Source organism: Scatophagus argus, chromosome 17 (assembly GCF_020382885.2).
Source record: "Scatophagus argus isolate fScaArg1 chromosome 17, fScaArg1.pri, whole genome shotgun sequence".
Lineage (NCBI taxonomy): Eukaryota > Metazoa > Chordata > Actinopteri > Scatophagidae > Scatophagus > Scatophagus argus.
Genome location: NC_058509.1, coordinates 16,006,259 through 16,023,782, shown reverse-complemented (window position 1 = coordinate 16,023,782; position 17,524 = coordinate 16,006,259). Strand labels below are relative to the sequence as shown.

General features: G+C 44.0%; 1 protein-coding gene across 2 annotated transcripts in view; it reads left to right on the top strand.

The window, feature by feature from the left end:
• The window catches only part of trioa (trio Rho guanine nucleotide exchange factor a), a 67,955-nt gene that overhangs the window by 45,561 nt on the left and 4,870 nt on the right, over positions 1-17,524 (top strand). Inside the window, exons 20-58 of one of the 2 annotated variants that reach the window (XM_046418701.1) lie at positions 5-196; positions 295-444; positions 569-683; positions 844-959; positions 1,079-1,201; positions 1,289-1,483; positions 1,594-1,709; positions 2,943-3,009; positions 3,137-3,246; positions 3,478-3,547; positions 3,803-3,892; positions 3,978-4,070; positions 4,157-4,268; positions 4,422-4,612; positions 4,970-5,071; positions 6,207-6,236; positions 7,067-7,209; positions 7,353-7,452; positions 7,571-7,814; positions 7,963-8,070; positions 8,355-8,548; positions 8,644-8,814; positions 11,914-12,009; positions 12,355-12,503; positions 12,615-12,681; positions 12,853-12,956; positions 13,039-13,108; positions 13,206-13,295; positions 13,403-13,495; positions 13,715-13,765; positions 13,853-13,930; positions 14,117-14,308; positions 14,402-14,582; positions 14,676-14,942; positions 15,036-15,544; positions 16,420-16,667; positions 16,926-17,067; positions 17,176-17,203; positions 17,299-17,461. In XM_046418701.1, the coding sequence (XP_046274657.1) occupies positions 5-196; positions 295-444; positions 569-683; positions 844-959; positions 1,079-1,201; positions 1,289-1,483; positions 1,594-1,709; positions 2,943-3,009; positions 3,137-3,246; positions 3,478-3,547; positions 3,803-3,892; positions 3,978-4,070; positions 4,157-4,268; positions 4,422-4,612; positions 4,970-5,071; positions 6,207-6,236; positions 7,067-7,209; positions 7,353-7,452; positions 7,571-7,814; positions 7,963-8,070; positions 8,355-8,548; positions 8,644-8,814; positions 11,914-12,009; positions 12,355-12,503; positions 12,615-12,681; positions 12,853-12,956; positions 13,039-13,108; positions 13,206-13,295; positions 13,403-13,495; positions 13,715-13,765; positions 13,853-13,930; positions 14,117-14,308; positions 14,402-14,582; positions 14,676-14,942; positions 15,036-15,544; positions 16,420-16,667; positions 16,926-17,067; positions 17,176-17,203; positions 17,299-17,461 (5,360 nt within the window). The remainder of the gene's footprint in view (positions 1-4; positions 197-294; positions 445-568; positions 684-843; positions 960-1,078; positions 1,202-1,288; positions 1,484-1,593; positions 1,710-2,942; positions 3,010-3,136; positions 3,247-3,477; positions 3,548-3,802; positions 3,893-3,977; positions 4,071-4,156; positions 4,269-4,421; positions 4,613-4,969; positions 5,072-6,206; positions 6,237-7,066; positions 7,210-7,352; positions 7,453-7,570; positions 7,815-7,962; positions 8,071-8,354; positions 8,549-8,643; positions 8,815-11,913; positions 12,010-12,354; positions 12,504-12,614; positions 12,682-12,852; positions 12,957-13,038; positions 13,109-13,205; positions 13,296-13,402; positions 13,496-13,714; positions 13,766-13,852; positions 13,931-14,116; positions 14,309-14,401; positions 14,583-14,675; positions 14,943-15,035; positions 15,545-16,419; positions 16,668-16,925; positions 17,068-17,175; positions 17,204-17,298; positions 17,462-17,524) is intronic. The other variant, XM_046418702.1, reaches the window with a different exon arrangement.

Below are 17,524 nucleotides of genomic sequence, written 5' to 3'. Positions count from 1 at the left end.
GCAGAAAACCCACCAGAGTGCCCTGCAGGTTCAGCAGAAGGCAGAAGCTCTGCTCCAGGCAAACCACTATGACATGGACCTGATCAGAGACTGTGCAGAGAGTGTGGCCTCCCACTGGCAGCAGCTCATGCTGAAAATGGAGGACCGACTCAAGCTGGTTAATGCCTCAGTGGCCTTCTATAAGACCTCCGAACAGGTAGGAGACCCCCATGTGGGCTCAGCATTCAGTTGAACTATTTCTTGGTCTGAAAAATTCCACAAAGAATAAACACAATTCTGTGTTTATCCCCACAGGTCTGCAGTGTGCTCGAGAGCCTGGAGCAGGAGTATAAGAGAGAAGAGGACTGGTGTGGAGGAGCCGACAAACTGGGGCCCAACTGTGAAACGGACCATGTCACCCCCATGATCAGTAAACACCTGGAGCAGAAGGAGGCCTTCCTCAAGGTAACATACAGCAACATCAAAACAGTCTCTAAATATGTTACCAAGTTACATCAGAGATGTAACTTGATACATCTCTGATCTCAGTGTGTGTGAGTGTCTTGGTGTATGTTGATATTTCTAACAGGCGTGCACTCTGGCCAGAAGAAATGCAGATGTCTTCCTCAAGTACATGCACAGGAACAGTGTGAACATGCCTGGGATGCTGAGCCACGTCAAAGCACCAGAACAGCAGGTTAAAAGTGAGTATCCGAAAGTACATCACCTAATAATTACCAGTTCTTTTAAACAAATCTGAGTTCTTGTAATGTATTGCTGGTATGCAGCACTGCTTAAATCTGAGCTTGGTTGAGTGCTCAGCGCCTGAAGTTTGACTGGTTTATGTGTTTCTGTTGTGTTAAGACATCCTCAATGAGCTGCTGCAGAGAGAGAATCGTGTTCTCCACTTCTGGACCATGAGGAAACGGCGGCTGGACCAGTGTCAGCAGTATGTGGTGTTTGAACGCAGCGCCAAACAGGTACCTGAAACACACAGTGCTGCAACACTTAAGTAAAATGGCAAGATACCCTTGCACATACACTGCAGTCTCTTGTCATGTGATGTGAAAATATGTGTATCCCGTCTGTGTCTTTACAGGCTCTGGAGTGGATTCATGACACTGGGGAGTTTTACCTGTCCACACACACTTCCACCGGCTCGAGTATCCACCACACGCAGGAGCTCCTGAAGGAGCATGAGGATTTCCACATCACAGCCAAGGTTGGCTTCACGCATGCAGAGACACACACAAGCAAGCATGTCCCTGTGCTCATACTGTGTGTTCATGCATATAACACTGTCCTTCAGCAAACCAAGGAGCGTGTGAAGCTGCTGATCCAGCTGGCTGACGGCTTCTGCGAGAAAGGACACAGTCACGCTGGGGAGATCAAAAAATGGGTGACAGCTGTGGACAAACGCTACAGAGACTTCTCCCTGCGCATGGACAAGTACCGCTGCAGCTTGGAGAAAGCCCTGGGCATCTCCTCGGACTCTAACAAGGCAGTAAGTGGTCATGTGTTCTGCCCGGGGTTTACAGGTGTAGAAAATCAGGTACTTCACAGTCTGTCTCCTTTTATCACTTACATTTTTGTCTTTGTTTCTGCCTGTGTCAGAGTAAGGATCTCCAATTGGACATCATCCCAGCCACGGCTCCAGGGTCAGAGGTCAAGCTGCGGGATGCAGCTCACGAGCTCAACGAGGAGAAACGCAAGTCGGCTCGCAGAAAGGAGTATGTCACCACTTCCGGTGTTTAGAAAAATGAGAAAAACTGAAAAATTAGAAAAAACAGGTTTACAGATAAATATCAGCTTTCTCAGAAGAGCTAATTGATTATAAAAGTGATTGTTCAGAATGATTTAGCAGATTAAAAATGTTTCATAAAACTGTTGAACCTGCAGAGCTGAAAACTCCAACTCTAAACAGTATGTGCTGTGCCTACAAACTGAACAAATAGTAGCTAATCATCACTTTCACTGTATTTTTCCCCCTGTTGGAAATTTTATTTTATTGGCCCAAAGGACAAGTGATTAAAGTATTGGCTCAGTGCCTGAAGTACCAAGCAGAGCAGTCTAACGGGCGGCATGCGTGATGCACAGACGCAGAGCGGCACGTCTGCTGCAGTGTGCCTACAGCAAAATGTGTCCATTGTAATTACCTGAAGCGGCTACACTGACCAAGCAATAAGCATCCTGCTGCACATCTCTGTTTTTACTGGTACAATCTGTTTAAAAATGATTTTAAAAAAAATACCTTATTGTGCCAGGGGCAATGCAGTGCACTCAGGCAACCTTGTGGGTGTTCGTTCATTACACATTCAAATAAATCAGTTAAATGAATTTATCTATGATCCTGCAGTTAAAACTGAGTACCGGTTAATATGGCCTACACGTACAAAACACCCGCTCCGCCCCGGCCAACCTGACACGACACATCCACACCTGTGTATTTCAGCAGCGATACTTTCTAAGGTGGCACACGATGAGAAGGTCACAGTTTCGATTATTGCACCCGTCACTGTCCTTGTTAACAGTAATGTCAACACTGAAGCTTTACTTGCTTAATATTTGTAAGTGATTCTGAGTAGGAGAGTGAGCTCAGTGCAAATGTACGTACATAATGGATTTCCTCCTCCACACAGCAGCCTATTCTTCACTGCGCCAGCAGATGAACTGCAGGAACAACAGTCAAGCTCCACAAGAGATCAAATGAATCTGCATGTAGTACACAGGAAAAGGAGACGGCGTCATTTTATATGAGCAACACAAATCATGAGCCTGATTTCAGTCATTCACGGCTGGTTTATGACCAAGTTTTATGGCCCGTAACTCTTTCATTATTCATTAGCGTAAATGGATGAAGCAGACAGGATGAAAGAAAGCTGCTGGTGATTTATCATTCTCTGGATGAGGACAGTAGGACTATTGCTAATTTTGTGTGTGTTTGTGTGTGTGTGTGTGTCTAGGTTCATCATGGCAGAGCTGATTCAGACAGAGAAAGCCTACGTGCGAGACCTGCGGGAGTGCATGGATGTAAGTCAAGCCTCACAGCCCACCGCTGTTAACCTGTTTTATGCCAGAGTTGTGGAATAACTTTTCACACAAAATGTGGATATGAATCAGAACCCTGGTTTAATATTGACTCTCTCTGTCCGTGCAGACCTACCTGTGGGAGATGACCAGTGGAGTTGAGGAGATTCCTCCTGGAATCATCAACAAGGAGCACATCATCTTTGGAAACATGCAGGACCTTTATGAATTCCACCATAAGTAAGAAACATCTTGACTCTGTGATTTATTCAAAATCAAATTTTAATATTACTACATTTAAACAGAGTTTATTATCACAAGAGCTCTTATACTGCAGTTCCTGTGTAGTTAATGTTTATACAGATTTGCTGTTTTATTTTTCATTTTGTAATAACACTCTTAACACTCTTTATTTAATGAAGCTCTCACACTCTTTCTCATGTTTCAATCTGTCTTTCCTTGTTTCGTCAGCATCTTTCTGAAAGAGTTGGAGAAATACGAGCAGCTGCCAGAGGATGTTGGACACTGCTTTGTCACATGGGTATGTGTCATTTGTTTACCAGCATTTGCTGTGTGTGCTCAAACCTGCCATGCGATTAAAATATTTTGAATCTTGTGCTGTACCAAGGGACTCGTAGATGCTTTCATCCTTGATGTTCCTGGAACTAAGCAAAAATATTTTATAATTAGATTTTAATTATGATTGATCGCTTGTAGCTTCATAAAACACGCTTAAATCAATCACTGTCAACTTTCATCATCTTTCAAGTCACATCATGTTTCTTGTTTCATCCAGGCGGATAAGTTCCAGATGTATGTGAACTACTGTAAGAACAAACCAGACTCCACCCAGCTCATCCTAGAGCATGCTGGGAATTACTTTGATGTGAGTGTCACCTGTGGCAGTTAAAATGAAATTGCATGTTCCTGGTCAGTTATGTCTGATCACATGACTGTTCTTCTCGCTACAGGAAATTCAACAGAGGCACCGACTGGCTAACTCCATCTCTTCCTATCTGATCAAGCCCGTGCAGAGAATCACCAAGTATCAGCTCCTGCTGAAGGTAACACACCATACCAAATCTCACTGCTGTGGTGGCTGTTGGCCTATGTTCTTGTTGTCATGGTTTCTGTGTGTGCGTCTGCTTAGGAGCTGCTGACTTGCTGCGAAGAAGGGAAAGGAGAGATCAAGGACGGCCTGGAGGTGATGCTCAGTGTTCCGAAGAAAGCCAATGATGCCATGCACCTCTCTATGCTGGAGGGTAATTAGCACACGCTGCACACACACACACACACACACGTTGTTTCTGAAATCCTTTACTGTTTGTTGTAAGTTTTATTTGTAGCAAGCTTCAAAAATCAGGCAACGTATTCTTTAAAGAATTGCGATGCTAATATCACCCTCCTTCTCCCAGGTTTTGATGAGAACATCGAGTCGCAGGGTGAGCTCATCCTCCAGGAGTCGTTCCAGGTCTGGGATCCGAAGACTCTGATCCGTAAGGGTCGAGAGCGCCACCTCTTCCTCTTCGAGATGTCTCTTGTCTTCAGCAAGGAGGTCAAGGACTCAAACGGCAGGAGCAAATACATCTACAAGAGCAAACTCTTTGTAAGTAGATGATTATGAAATGTACGTAGCGACGGATGTTTGATTGTTTCTCTCAGCTAAACTAATTTAAATACAATGTATTTAAAATTCAGTCAGGCTTTTGAGTGTTCTAGAAGTCCTGTAAGCATTTCTTATGGTTCTCGATGCCTCATTTCTTCAGCTATTGTATTTGCACTTTAAGAGATACAATTTAATTGCAACTTTCCAGTCTCAACTATTTCATAAAATCACACTTTATTTGAAGACAGAATATTTCAGCTTGCCATTGTACTGCAGTGACAAAGTCATCCCATTAGAAGGCTACCTGAGTCAGCTGTGAAAATTCTGAAGACTCAAATTGATCTTCTCTCTTCCCAGACATCAGAGTTGGGGGTGACGGAGCATGTTGAAGGGGACCCCTGTAAGTTTGCTCTGTGGGTGGGACGCACCCCGACTTCTGACAACAAGATTGTGCTCAAGGTAAAACACACTTGCTCTCTCCTTCTAAAATCTCTATTAGGGTTTGACCGATATTGGTTTTCTGAAATCATGGGGGAGGGGGCTAAATGTCTTAAAATCCAAGATGGTAACATTGAAACGTCAGACATTTTAAATTAAAGTTTGCAAGGTATGTAACTAAACACCCATTCATTCACAATATCTGGTTAAGAGAGGAAAAACAGGCCAATGCTGGCTAGATGTGTCAGAAGATCTTTATATTGGTCTAACCCTAACTCTCTATTCAACCCTACCTTTCTTTTTATATTCTCGTTTCTCTGACGTCCTGTTTGATTGCATGAGCAGCTTCAAGGTGGCTCAAGAGGCTTTCTGTATTCACAAACTCCTCTTCTGTCCTTCTGATTTCTTTCTTCTTTCTCTGTGTCTGTCTCTCTCTCTGCTTTGTTCCATCTGTTAACAAATACAGGGACATCTGTATATCTGGGGCTGTGTTTTCTGTGGATGTTTGTATCTCTAATTCTCTCTGTGGGCTGACGTGCCTCCACCAACGCCACTGACACTGATTCAACCTCTTTACGCCCACAATCTCCCATCCTGGCTTCACGCCACTTTATCAAAGTGACGAATAGCCGTGTTTCTCGACAAGAAAAATAAGCTCTTCAGTAATTTGCGGAAATAAGAAGAAATATTCAATGTATTTAACTTCTTTTTTTTAATTTTTGGTCCTGACTGTATTTTTCAGCCCTTTATTTTCACGTCTTCTGTGTGGTGTGTTTACCTGTTGAGTACTGTCACAGATGGATTAAAATCAATGTCAGTCGTTGGGACAGCATGAAGCCGCAATCCTAACACGTTTAATTCAGAGTGTTACAACTCTATAATCCTTGCTGACTACCAGACTAACCACTGAGAAGCAGTCACGTGGTATGTGCATTGTAAATGAAGTGTGTCTGTTCACTAACTACACGTGTTCACACGCACAACAAACCATTACATCCTGCTACACATTTAATTGGCCTATAGTCTGTTGTCAAGGCAAATTATCAGTGTTGTACATTTCTATCATGTCAAGCCGTTTTGTCAGCATAAAGAATGTCATGTACATCTTCTAAAACCAAACCAGTGAAATTCTCTATTTTATATTTTAAATTCAAAGCTAAGTCAGGGATCCAAACATGGAGCGATGGTGAGTACAAACTTCTAAAACACAGCCCTCAGCCATTTCTCACAAGTCTGAAACACGAGCTTTTAGCACTTCTTGTCCTTCTTTTTGAACAATAGCTGAAGACCACACATAGGCAAAACCAGTACATGTGGTCAAAAAGAACATGGGGGCGTTGAAAGGTCATAGCATAAAATATTCTACAACTGTGATTCCTAGCTGTACCCCAGGATGCTATATATCAGTTGCCAAGAAGTATATAAAAGAACTGTTATCACTCAACTAATTTACAAACAAATTACAAATAGAAATATCCACATATTAAGTTTGCTGTATCACATGAACACTGCATGTTGTGAAAAGCGAAAGAGAGGTCTAAACACTTAACTAGGTTAGCTAAAATATACAAATATACAAATAAATTGTTGAAGTAGATAGCTACCGCATCACTTAAACAAGTAGATAGTAATGAAAATGTAAACTTAAAACAACCTGACCTGAACAAAAAACTATTATATCCAGTTTAATGTAACAATTCTCCTGTCAACATCCTGTTTAAAATCAATACCAGGGAACAAATTTGGAAAATGCCGGGTGAGGGCTGTAGCAAGTTCATCTGTAGGGGTACAGCTGGGAGGAAAAAAGGGTTGGAATAAATCTTCCAGGGGTCCAAAGCTGGAGAGGGTTCACATGAATTAAAAATAGTCTGAAAAAGTACTTCAGTTAATAAAAGATAACAAGAGGTAAATTCAGACTTGTGTGAAACGCACAGAGTGAAACAAGAATTCCAGATGAAATCCATTTCCTGACAACCTTTGACCTCTTGAACTCATTCTATTACTGACCAACAACAGGCGTCAAGCATAGAGAACAAGCAGGACTGGATCAAGCACATCAGGGAGGTGATTCAGGAGCGCACCATTCACCTGAGAGGAGCGCTCAAGGAGCCCATTCACATTCCCAAAGCAACCACAGCCAAGCACCACAAGGGGCGAAGGTAAACGTGACACCTACTGCTCAAGATGTTCTAAGAGGACAGGCAGTAATGCTCACGACAAAGTGATGTGTTTTTCATCCCTTCATTTAAGCTCACTTTCAGAAACACTTACACCTTTTATTGATCATTTGTGTGCCTAATAGAGATGGAGAGGACCTGGACAGTCAGGGTGAAGGCAGCAGCCAACCGGACACCATCTCTCTGGCATCCCGCACTTCACAGAACACACTGGACAGCGACAAGGTAAGCCAACACACTGATAGCCAGAGAAATGACATCCTGGCAGCACTTGACATGCAGTTAGAAAAGTACTGTCAGGTCAGCTTCTTTCTAAGAGTCATCATCACCTTTTCCCGCTCAGCTTTCCGGCGGCTGTGAGCTGACTGTGGTGATACACGACTTCATGGCCAGCAACAGCAATGAGCTCACGGTGCGCCGTGGTCAGACGGTGGAGGTCCTGGAGCGCTGCCACGATAGGCCAGACTGGTGCCTGATCAGGACAACAGACCGCTCCCCTGCTTTGGAAGGTCTGGTGCCCTGTTCTATGCTCTGCATCGCCCACTCCAGGTCTTCCATGGAGATGGAGGGCATCTTCAACCACAAAGGTACTGTTCTGACAGTGCATCTATGAAGGAGGAAAGAATGTGTGTTCTGTGTTTAAGAAATTTTTACAGCCTGGGACTGAAGCGCTATTTGTGAAAGTCTGCATCGTAAGGTAAATTCGGTAAGGTAAACATCACTTTGATTTCACAGACACTCTGTCAGTGTGCAGCAATGACTCCATCATGCCAGGGTCGTCCGCTACGCTGCAGCCCGGTCACGGCATCAGCTCCCACGCCTCGCCAGGGCCTAAACGACCAGGTATGATCACCTGTGCTGTACCATCTGTTCCATCTGCTCTCTGAAATCCTGCAAATATTCTCACAACCATGTCAACTCAGAGAAAAAGTAACACCAGCATGGTGTACGCAAAGATCCCTTTCCACACAGACAACTTTCACTAGAGCAATATTAAGGTTAAGTAAAAGTACTGCTCGATTAGGGTGTTCTAGTGCTGTTTCTAAACATAATATTACAGTGAGGCAGCATTAATGGATCTGCGGAAATAATCCACATGAGTTTTGTGTGTCGGCTTTGTTCCATAGGTAACACGTTGCGGAAATGGCTCACCAGCCCGGTGCGTAGGCTGAGCAGCGGTAAGGCAGATGGTCACGTGAAGAAGCTGGCCCACAAGCACAAGAAGAGCCGTGAAGTGAGGAAGAGCGGGGAGTTGACGATAGGTTCCCAGAAAGACTCAGACGACAGCGCTGCTACACCCCAGGATGAGACTGTGGAGGAGGTGGGCTGACACGCAGTCCATCACACTCTCGACGTCGGTCTCTCTCCATTTAGCAGTTCTGTGAAGATTTATGGTGTTCTTTTTATGTGCTGCAGAGAGTTCGTAACGAGGGCTTGTCCAGCGGCACCTTGTCCAAGTCCAGTTCTTCGGGCATGCAGAGCTGCGGTGAGGAGGAGGGAGAGGAGGGCGCCGACACGGTACCTCTGCCTCCGCCTATGGCCATCCAGCAGCACAGCCTGCTGCAGCCAGACTCGCAGGATGACAAGGTGAGGAGGGGGAGGACATCACAGTGAGGACAGAAGAGAGGGGTCAAAGAACAGGGAGGGAGGTAGACAGGCACAGATGATGAACAGAAGAAGCAGGGAAGACACTGGGAGCAGGAGAAATAATTAACAACTGTCGGACTGTCAACATTTTCTGGTGCTACAAAGTTGGTTCACAGTATTCCCTAAATTTTAGGTCTAGAGAGGCTAAGTGTTATTCGCTTCTTTTTGGAGTTAGAGGTGAGAGAACCTACATGGTGATTCTAGATGTTATTTTTGGTTATCTGGCTGCAGCAACATCATTTTAGTGCTGGATTTTCATGATCTTACAGGCTACATTACAGTTAAATGATAGCTTTCTGACCAAATGTTTGTCATTTTTTAGTGCAAATGATTTGACTAGCTGTTTGGACACCATACAGTATTTCTCAGTTCTTGTGAGTAATGAGCTTTTAAAAGTCCCAGTTGCTGTCACCAGTACGTTGGGCTATTTTCTTTAGAGTTATGTGCTATTAAATATAGCATTTAATTCCTATTGCTCAGTCCTAATTCAGAAATATTCTTTTGTACTATTGTTGAGAGAGAAGTGTTATGTTTTATCTCTCAACTTGTGTGCAGTGTTTTCTGCATTGTGTAACCTTTGTTCATATAATGAACAAAAGAAGCTCGGTATAAGGGCATTTTCTCCTTATGGTTTTACTGTGACAATAAAATATCGAAACTAGACAATTTAATCAACAAAATAATACCAAAAATATCTTTTACAGCTTAATGAGGAGGAATTCTTTTCAAGTCAGTGACTGCAGCTAAATCACATTTGGTCCAAGACTGAATAAAGTGTATACTGTAAGGGTTTATTTCCATTAGACCATACATCATGTATAGCTTTTTTAGACATAGGAACAGGTTAAGAACTTGATCTGAAAGAGAAATTAAACACTTCTTACACAGGCTCTCATAACTACAATTATGATTTTCAGTTGTTGTAGGTTATGTTTTCACTCATTTCAGTCTCCAACTTTCCCCCCCAAAAAAGAGCATTTCCTGACATGGTTTTGAGTGACTCCTTAGTTTCTGTTATGCATAACATTTTATCTTGGCATTTTGCATCATGTTCTCCCCTCTCTTCTAAAGCAGAAAGCGATGAAAAGTTTCAGGCGCTCTGAGTCTCCTCCTCGACTAAAGCGGAGACTCCTCTGACACTAATTTCTGTTTCTCTTTTTTGTTTTGTTTCCTGGTTGTATCGTTTGCTGTTGGCCACGCTGTAGCATTACCTTGATTTATGTCCTGTCTTTGCTTTGTCTCAGTTTCCATACCTCTCCATTTGAAATGCCCTGCTCTTCCCCCTCTGTCTCTTACCTCAGTCACTTCTTCAAATCTCTCTTTTTTTCCCCCCACTCTTCAGCTTTAAATGCTACTTGCTAAAGCCTTTTTTTGTTTCTACAGCAGTTTATAGACTGAGAGGAAATTAAGCTAGCAGCTTTTTAGACTTAATTTTCTTAAAACACCTTTCTCTGTCCACTTAAAGTCACTCTTTTGTATTTTTCTGAATTTTTAAACATTCCCGAACTTCTGAATTTATTCTCTCTTTTTTTTGTTTTTGTTTTTTTTGTTTTTTTATAAGTTTCACTCATTTTGACTTGTATTTTCTGCCCTGTTTCTTCCACACACCACTATAGTGCAGAGTCATCTGGCAAATGAGTAAGGACGCTAACATGTAGATAATGAGAGGATGCATGTAGCGCTTTACTCTACATAAAGAGCAATGTGGAAGCTTTTTTCTTTGGTTGTTAGTGCAGATCAGAATGTCTTACTTGAGTCAAATTCTATACATTTCGAGGACATTTTCCATTGAATCTGTTGGAGTAACGCAGGACTGCAGCTTTTTTCCACATCATTCATGAGTTGGGAAAAAGGTTGGTAGCGTTGGTGAGGTTTAAAAGGAACAAGTAGATGTCGATATGAATGCAAAGTTGGTAAGATCAGCCCTCCTGGATAACAGTGTAAACATGACCCCACACTGAGGTGAAAATTCAAAAGCCCCTCCCCTGTTCCCATCATCCTCCAACCCCCTCCCTCACCCGCCCTGCCCGCTCGTCCTCATCTCCCTTTTACCCTCTGTGCGTTAACCTCATTACCCATGCGAGTAATTGGCATCTCTAAACGCTGGCGAGGCCAGAAGGGCACACAGCCTCACCCAGAAAACCTAATTGGGGAAAGTCTTGAAGCACAGCACAGCAAGGGTGAGAGTCTCCTCAACTATTTATACATACATACATATACCTTCTTCCATTCTCGCTCTGTTAGCATCCTTTCTTTATTTCAAAGGCTGGTCATCATCACCAGGGAAAGCAACAGAAACATCTTTCATTCAAACATCACTGTTTTTTTTTTTTGTTGTTGTTTTTTTCTCTCATCAACATTTTCTGACATTTTCTCTTTTTTTCCATATCTTCATTTTGGTCAACCCACTTTCAGCCTCATGTTTGTACCTTTTCATTGACGGGTTTAAATTTCATACACTTCTTCATATACTTATTCTTACTTCTACTTTTTAGATACAAACCCCAAGCACTGGGGTTTCGCTTGTGGAAACATCTTTGGATCGCTCTTCAGATTTTTACTTAAACATTTAACAAAACTGTCTCGCTTAGATAACTAAAATGAAATATTCACTTATGGTAAAACTAATAAAAACACAAGCTGAACAAAAGGTAATCATGAAATCATTCTTAACCAAAACTCAAGCATGACCTTTCACCATAAAATAACATGAGGTTACAGAGTCCAACTTAGTGCATTTAAATTCACGTTTGTGGGTTCAGTCAGCTTTGAGGTTCTCACAGAAAATAGATCATGAAAACATCATTGTGTTTTTTAGTAATGAAGCAATTGATGTTTAAGTTATTAGATCTCCTGAAATGATTAAGTTCGTATCCATCATGAACTATAATCTGGTTACTGTAAATGTAACACTGTAGACAGAGTTGTACTGACACCAGCAGCCAGAGCAGACTTAACAGGATTAGGTGTCAGGTTATGTTTTAACTGTTTCTAATGCCTTTTTTCTTTCTTCCTCAATCCTCTCTGTTTTTCACCCAGACCTCTTCTCGTCTGTCAGTCCGACCCTCCAGTTCAGAGACACCCAGTGCCGCAGAGCTGGTGAGCGCCATCGAGGAGCTGGTCAAAAGCAAGATGGTAGGATAATAGAGGAAAGCAAGGAGACACTCGGCTTGACACACCCCTTCATGTGTGATATTGTACTTTCCATGGCTTTTTTTTTTCTCATAAAAATTTTATCTAAGCAGGTTTTAACTGGTTTTCATTTGTTTTCTTCAAGCTTTGAACAAATCCAGTTTGTCACTGAGATCAGTTAACTGACAAAGTAAACATTTCATTTGTATTCATGTCGCTCTTCCTCAGAAACAGACGGAAACGTTTGACCTATTTAGTGCTCTGTTTTTTTGTTTGTTGGTTGGTTTTTGTTTAGTTTCTTAAGTAGTACTTAAGTAGTTTCTGGTGGGTTTTTTTTCCCCGGTGCAGGCTTTGGAGGACAGACCCAGCTCGCTATCAGTAGAGCAGGGAGACAGCAGCTCTCCCTCCTTCAACCCCTCCGACAACTCCCTCCTCTCCTCCTCCTCCCCCATGGAAGAGATGGACGAACGCAGGACCAGCATCCTGAAGAAAAGACAGTACGTCTCCTTCATTCGTCTGTATCACAAACACACACTGAGGCATTTGGGAGTTCTTAATCACCTTTCCTTATTTCCTGAATTTGGACTGAACTTTCTTCTTTGATATAGTTATGTTCTGCTGGAGCTGGTGGAGACGGAGAGAGATTATGTTAGAGACCTCGGCCTGGTGGTGGAGGTAAGATGATCACTGTCCTATAGATCCGAAAATATGACTGATTCTTGGTTGCTTCTTCTGCGGTAGGCCGCCATTTTAAAATGTGACTTAACGTATAAGAATTGATTTTGCTGACCTTCAGACTCCCTGGTGTAAACTTATGTCAATGTGATTGTGTGTCTCCATCATAAGGGCTACATGAGCCGGATGAAGGAGGAGGGGGTCCCGGATGATATGAAGGGAAAAGACAAAATCGTGTTTGGCAACATCCACCAGATCTACGACTGGCACAAAGAGTATGTAATGCTCACATACAGAGCAGGAGCTTTTGCTGTTCAGAGTGACTCGTCTCTTACGTCCCTTTCTGCTGTCTTTTAGTTTCTTCCTTGGGGAGCTGGAGAAATGTTTGGAGGACCCTGACAGACTAGGACCGCTCTTTCTCAAGCAGGTTTGTCCACAGTGAATTTCCAACTTCGGCTCCATTATGGGCACAGGCTTTGTATACGTTTGACCAGGATGTAATTGCGAGTTCTTTCTGTATCCAGGAACGGAGACTAAACATGTACGTGGTGTACTGTCAGAACAAGCCCAAGTCAGAGCACATCGTCTCAGAGTATATTGACACCTATTTTGAGGTACAAACTCATAATTTTAGAGATTTTGCCCTCTGAGTCAGATACTGCAAAACTCCATCTAGCTATCAGCATCTCAGGTAGGTAACTTCTGGCCTTTGACTTTGTAGGACCTGAAACAGCGGCTGGGACACAGGCTGCAGATCTCGGACCTGCTGATCAAGCCAGTCCAGAGGATTATGAAGTACCAGCTGCTGCTCAAGGTTGGTTTGTTTCAAAACACCAGAGGGTGCCAGAGATTAAGCTGCTTTCTACTTTCCCCTTAAACTAGTCTTAAAATCTGGCAACCACAGCGTTATACAGTATGTCACTGTCATCTGCTGTCTATAAATATACATCTGAAACCACAATCTAGACTGAAATTTAAAAGTGTAAATGAATGACTTTAAACTTTCTTTAAAAAATGTTATCTTCTCTTCAAGGATTTCCTGAAACACTCTAAAAAGGCTGGGCTGGAGTCTGCTGACCTGGAGGTAAAATAACAAGTTTCTCAATGACTTAAAATCGAGTCAAACATGCAGCAATCCCATCAACCTTTTGATCATTTGTGACTCTTACAGAAAGCGGTGGAAGTCATGTGCATCGTGCCAAAAAGATGTAATGATATGATGAATGTCGGCCGGCTTCAGGGATTTGATGTAAGAAATCATACTGAATTATGAATGAAAGCAATGCTGCAGTAGCCAGCACAACACACTCTTCACAGCCTGTTGTTTTATTGAACTTTATATTGCATCATTTCAACTTTCTCTAAATGTTCCACATTGTCTCTATCATCCTACACCTGATCCTCCCAATTCCTTCTTGTTCACCTCCGTCTTCAGGGGAAGATCGTGGCTCAGGGTCGCCTTTTGCTGCAAGACACATTCATGGTGTCTGACCCGGAAGGCAGTCTGCTGGGCCGGATGAAAGAGAGGAGAGTCTTCCTCTTTGAGCAGCTGGTCATCTTTAGCGAGCCCCTCGATAAGAAGAAAGGTTTCTCGTTGCCAGGCTTCCTCTACAAGAACAGCATCAAGGTAACAGACAGAAAAGAGGGTCAAGGATGTGGACTGCGCGTTGAAACCCACTGTGACTGTGACTAATTACATGTCTACCTCCCCACACTGTAGGTGAGCTGTTTGGGCCTAGAGGAGAACGTGGAAGGCGATCCCTGTAAATTCATTCTCACTTCTCGGTCAACCAATGGCACCGTGGAGTCCTTTGTTCTCCACTCCTCCCACCCAGGGGTGCGCGAAGTCTGGACCCTTCAGATCAGCCAGATACTCGAGAGTCAGCGCAACTTTCTCAATGGTAGGAGGCTAACACGCACGCACACAGAGGACACGCTTTATCAGTGGAATTGTTTGGCTCATGGCCACCCTTGTCTGTCATATCTTATCATAGCTCTGACCTCACCAATAGAGTATCAGAGGAACCATGTGGCAGCGAGCAGTGGGCCATGTATGCCTGGCATAGGAGCTCCGGCTGGAGGCAGCAGTGGGTCCAGTGTCCCCCATGGAGTCGGAGGTGGAAACTCCCAGAGTAGTGCCATCCCTTCAGGGCCCCAGGGTGGCTCTCGTCGGCCCTCTAGGATCCCTCAGCCCTCCCGCCTGCCCCAGCCCCTACGCCACCATCCAGGGGCAGATGGCGAAGGCCCCAACAAGATGTCAGGTATGGAACACCTATCTTTAATTTTGAAATGTGTTTTTATGGAATAAGAAAAAGGTGTGACTGAGGAATGAATATGGTTCACTTATGATCCAGGTTCGTCCCCTTGTCCTGTCCTTCCTTCCCTACTTCCTCCAGGGGGTAGCCCGCAGGGCAAGCGCCCTGTCCAGATCCCAGAGGACCCAGCACAGACCCCTACTCCTGCCAGTGCTGTAGCCCCTATTCCCCGTGCCACGGTTGGGCCCCTGCCCTCGACCCCCACTTCCAAATCACGGCCAGGAGCCGTGTCCCCTATGGCCCCTCCCCTGGCCACTCCTGCCTTTGGCAAGGATGGCCTGCCTCCGCCCCCTCCCAGCCCGGGCCAGAAGTCCGGCTCTGGATTTTGGAGCTCCATGCCGGGCTCTCCAGCCAGCCGGCCTGGCTCGTTTACCTTCCCTGGGGAGGGAGGAGAGACTCCGGTTCGTCAGAACTCGAATCAGATCCAGACTGGCTCTGGATCTGGGAGCCAAACCCACAGACACTCCACGCACAGCAAGGAAGCTGATCGCATGAGTACGTGCTCATCAGCCAGCGAGCAGTCCATCCAGTCCACCCAGAGTAACGGGGTAAGACTACTAGCTGCTGCGCAGTGTTGCACCAACTAACACCGTGACAGAGGGAGGCCTGGTCTGTCCTGTCAGCCTGCTGTCTTCTGTCCTGCTGCAGCCAGCTCTACTAATCTGTCCCCTACTACACATCTCTGACAACCTTCACTGCTCTTCAACATCATCTTCTCTTGCTTTGACATTTTCTGAAGACACGTGTTTTCAGGTTCAGAACCTCTCTAGTGGACCTCAGTCAGCTGTTCAGCGATCCTCTTTCAAGGCTGTCTCTAGATTTCTTAACTCTGACAAAGCTTATACTAACACCTGACTTCCTCTCGGCCGTCCTTCATATCCTGCTGTCTTCATGGTGTGTTACTGCAATGTACTTTTTCTGCAACTAACCTCTGACGTTTGTGGGCGGCCCACAAACGTACTCAACAGCGATCCTCTCATTCAAGCTAACCTTCCTCCTTTCATCTTTGCCTCGAGCTGCAGAGCAAAGACGAGTGAAATGGAAATCATCTTATTCCAGCCTTTCTTTCTTCAGCCAGGTCTTTGTTTTTTCAAAGAAGACAATAACAAATTACCGTTTTTTTAATTCTTTCTTGCACTCTAATCCTTTCTGAAGGCTTTATCAAATGGACAGTAATCAAACTTCTATTTCTACTGTTCGTCCTCCGATTCAGCCTTTTCTCTCACTTGTCCTCACCAAAAGCACCAGATTTCTGAATTATATAAAATGTATGATCCTATTGCCCGCTTAAAACTCTGTCTGAAGGAGTCAACTTTGATTTAAAAGCTGATTTCTAGTCAGTTGTTTATGATTTCACTGCAATGAACCATGTGAGTTTGTCCTTACGATTTTCCACCTGCCATGTTTCCTCCCCGTGGTGTAGAGTGAAAGTAGCAGCAGCAGTAGCGTATCCACCATGTTGGTGACCCAGGACTACATGGCAGTGAAAGAGGATGAGATCAGCGTCATTCAGGGCGAAGTGGTACAGATCTTGGCCAGCAACCAGCAAAACATGTTCCTGGTGTTCAGGGCAGCAACCGAGCAGGGCCCCGCCGCCGAGGGCTGGATCCCCGGATTTGTGCTGGGACACACCTCAGCCATCGTCCCCGATTGCCCCGAGGGATCCATCAAGTAAGGGCTCTGAGAAGTTCCACAAGGATAAATTATTTATACTGTTTCATATTTACAAAAGCTCCATCCACATTAGTTGAAGTTGTCCTGGACTGATTTTCAAAATAAGGCTAACATCACAAACATACTGGTGAATTCATATGATGCTATCATTAACTTTGAAAAGAAATTCAGTTGTTTTATACATTTTTGGCAGTCACGCTCTCACCTAGTTTTCATGTTTAACAACTTGATTTGACATTTTTTTTGTCATCCCAGTAGGAAGTCTTCATCCTGGCACACGTCCCTGCGCATCCGAAAAAAGTCTGAGAAGAAGGACAAGGAGGCAAAGAAAGAGACCAAGCTGGAAAACGGTTACAGGAAGTCCAGAGATGGCCTGGCCAATAAAGTTTCTGTAAAGGTGAGTTTGTCCATACATCTGAGGACATTCTAATGCTGCTATTAGCATGCATGTTTGTTTGCCTTAATGCATTTTCCACTCTGATGTGATTTGTTCTTTGTTTTCCAGCTTCTAAATCCAAACTACATCTATGATGGTAAGTGTTAGAACAGAACCAATTCCATGTATTATTTTGAAGATAATTTTGAATTTCTCAGCATTTAATCTCAACCTTTTTTTTTGCCCCTTCAGTTCCCCCAGAGTTCCTTGTACCTCTGAGTGATGTGACGTGTGACAATGGAGAGAGCGTCACCCTCAGATGTAAGGTCTGCGGCCGACCGCGGGCTGCTGTCACCTGGAAGGGACCGAACCAGAGCAACCTCACCAACAACGGACACTTCAGCATTGCCTACAGGTAAGAAAACACAGTGTGAATGTCACCACACAACTCTCTTCTGAAATAATCAAATTGTTGCTC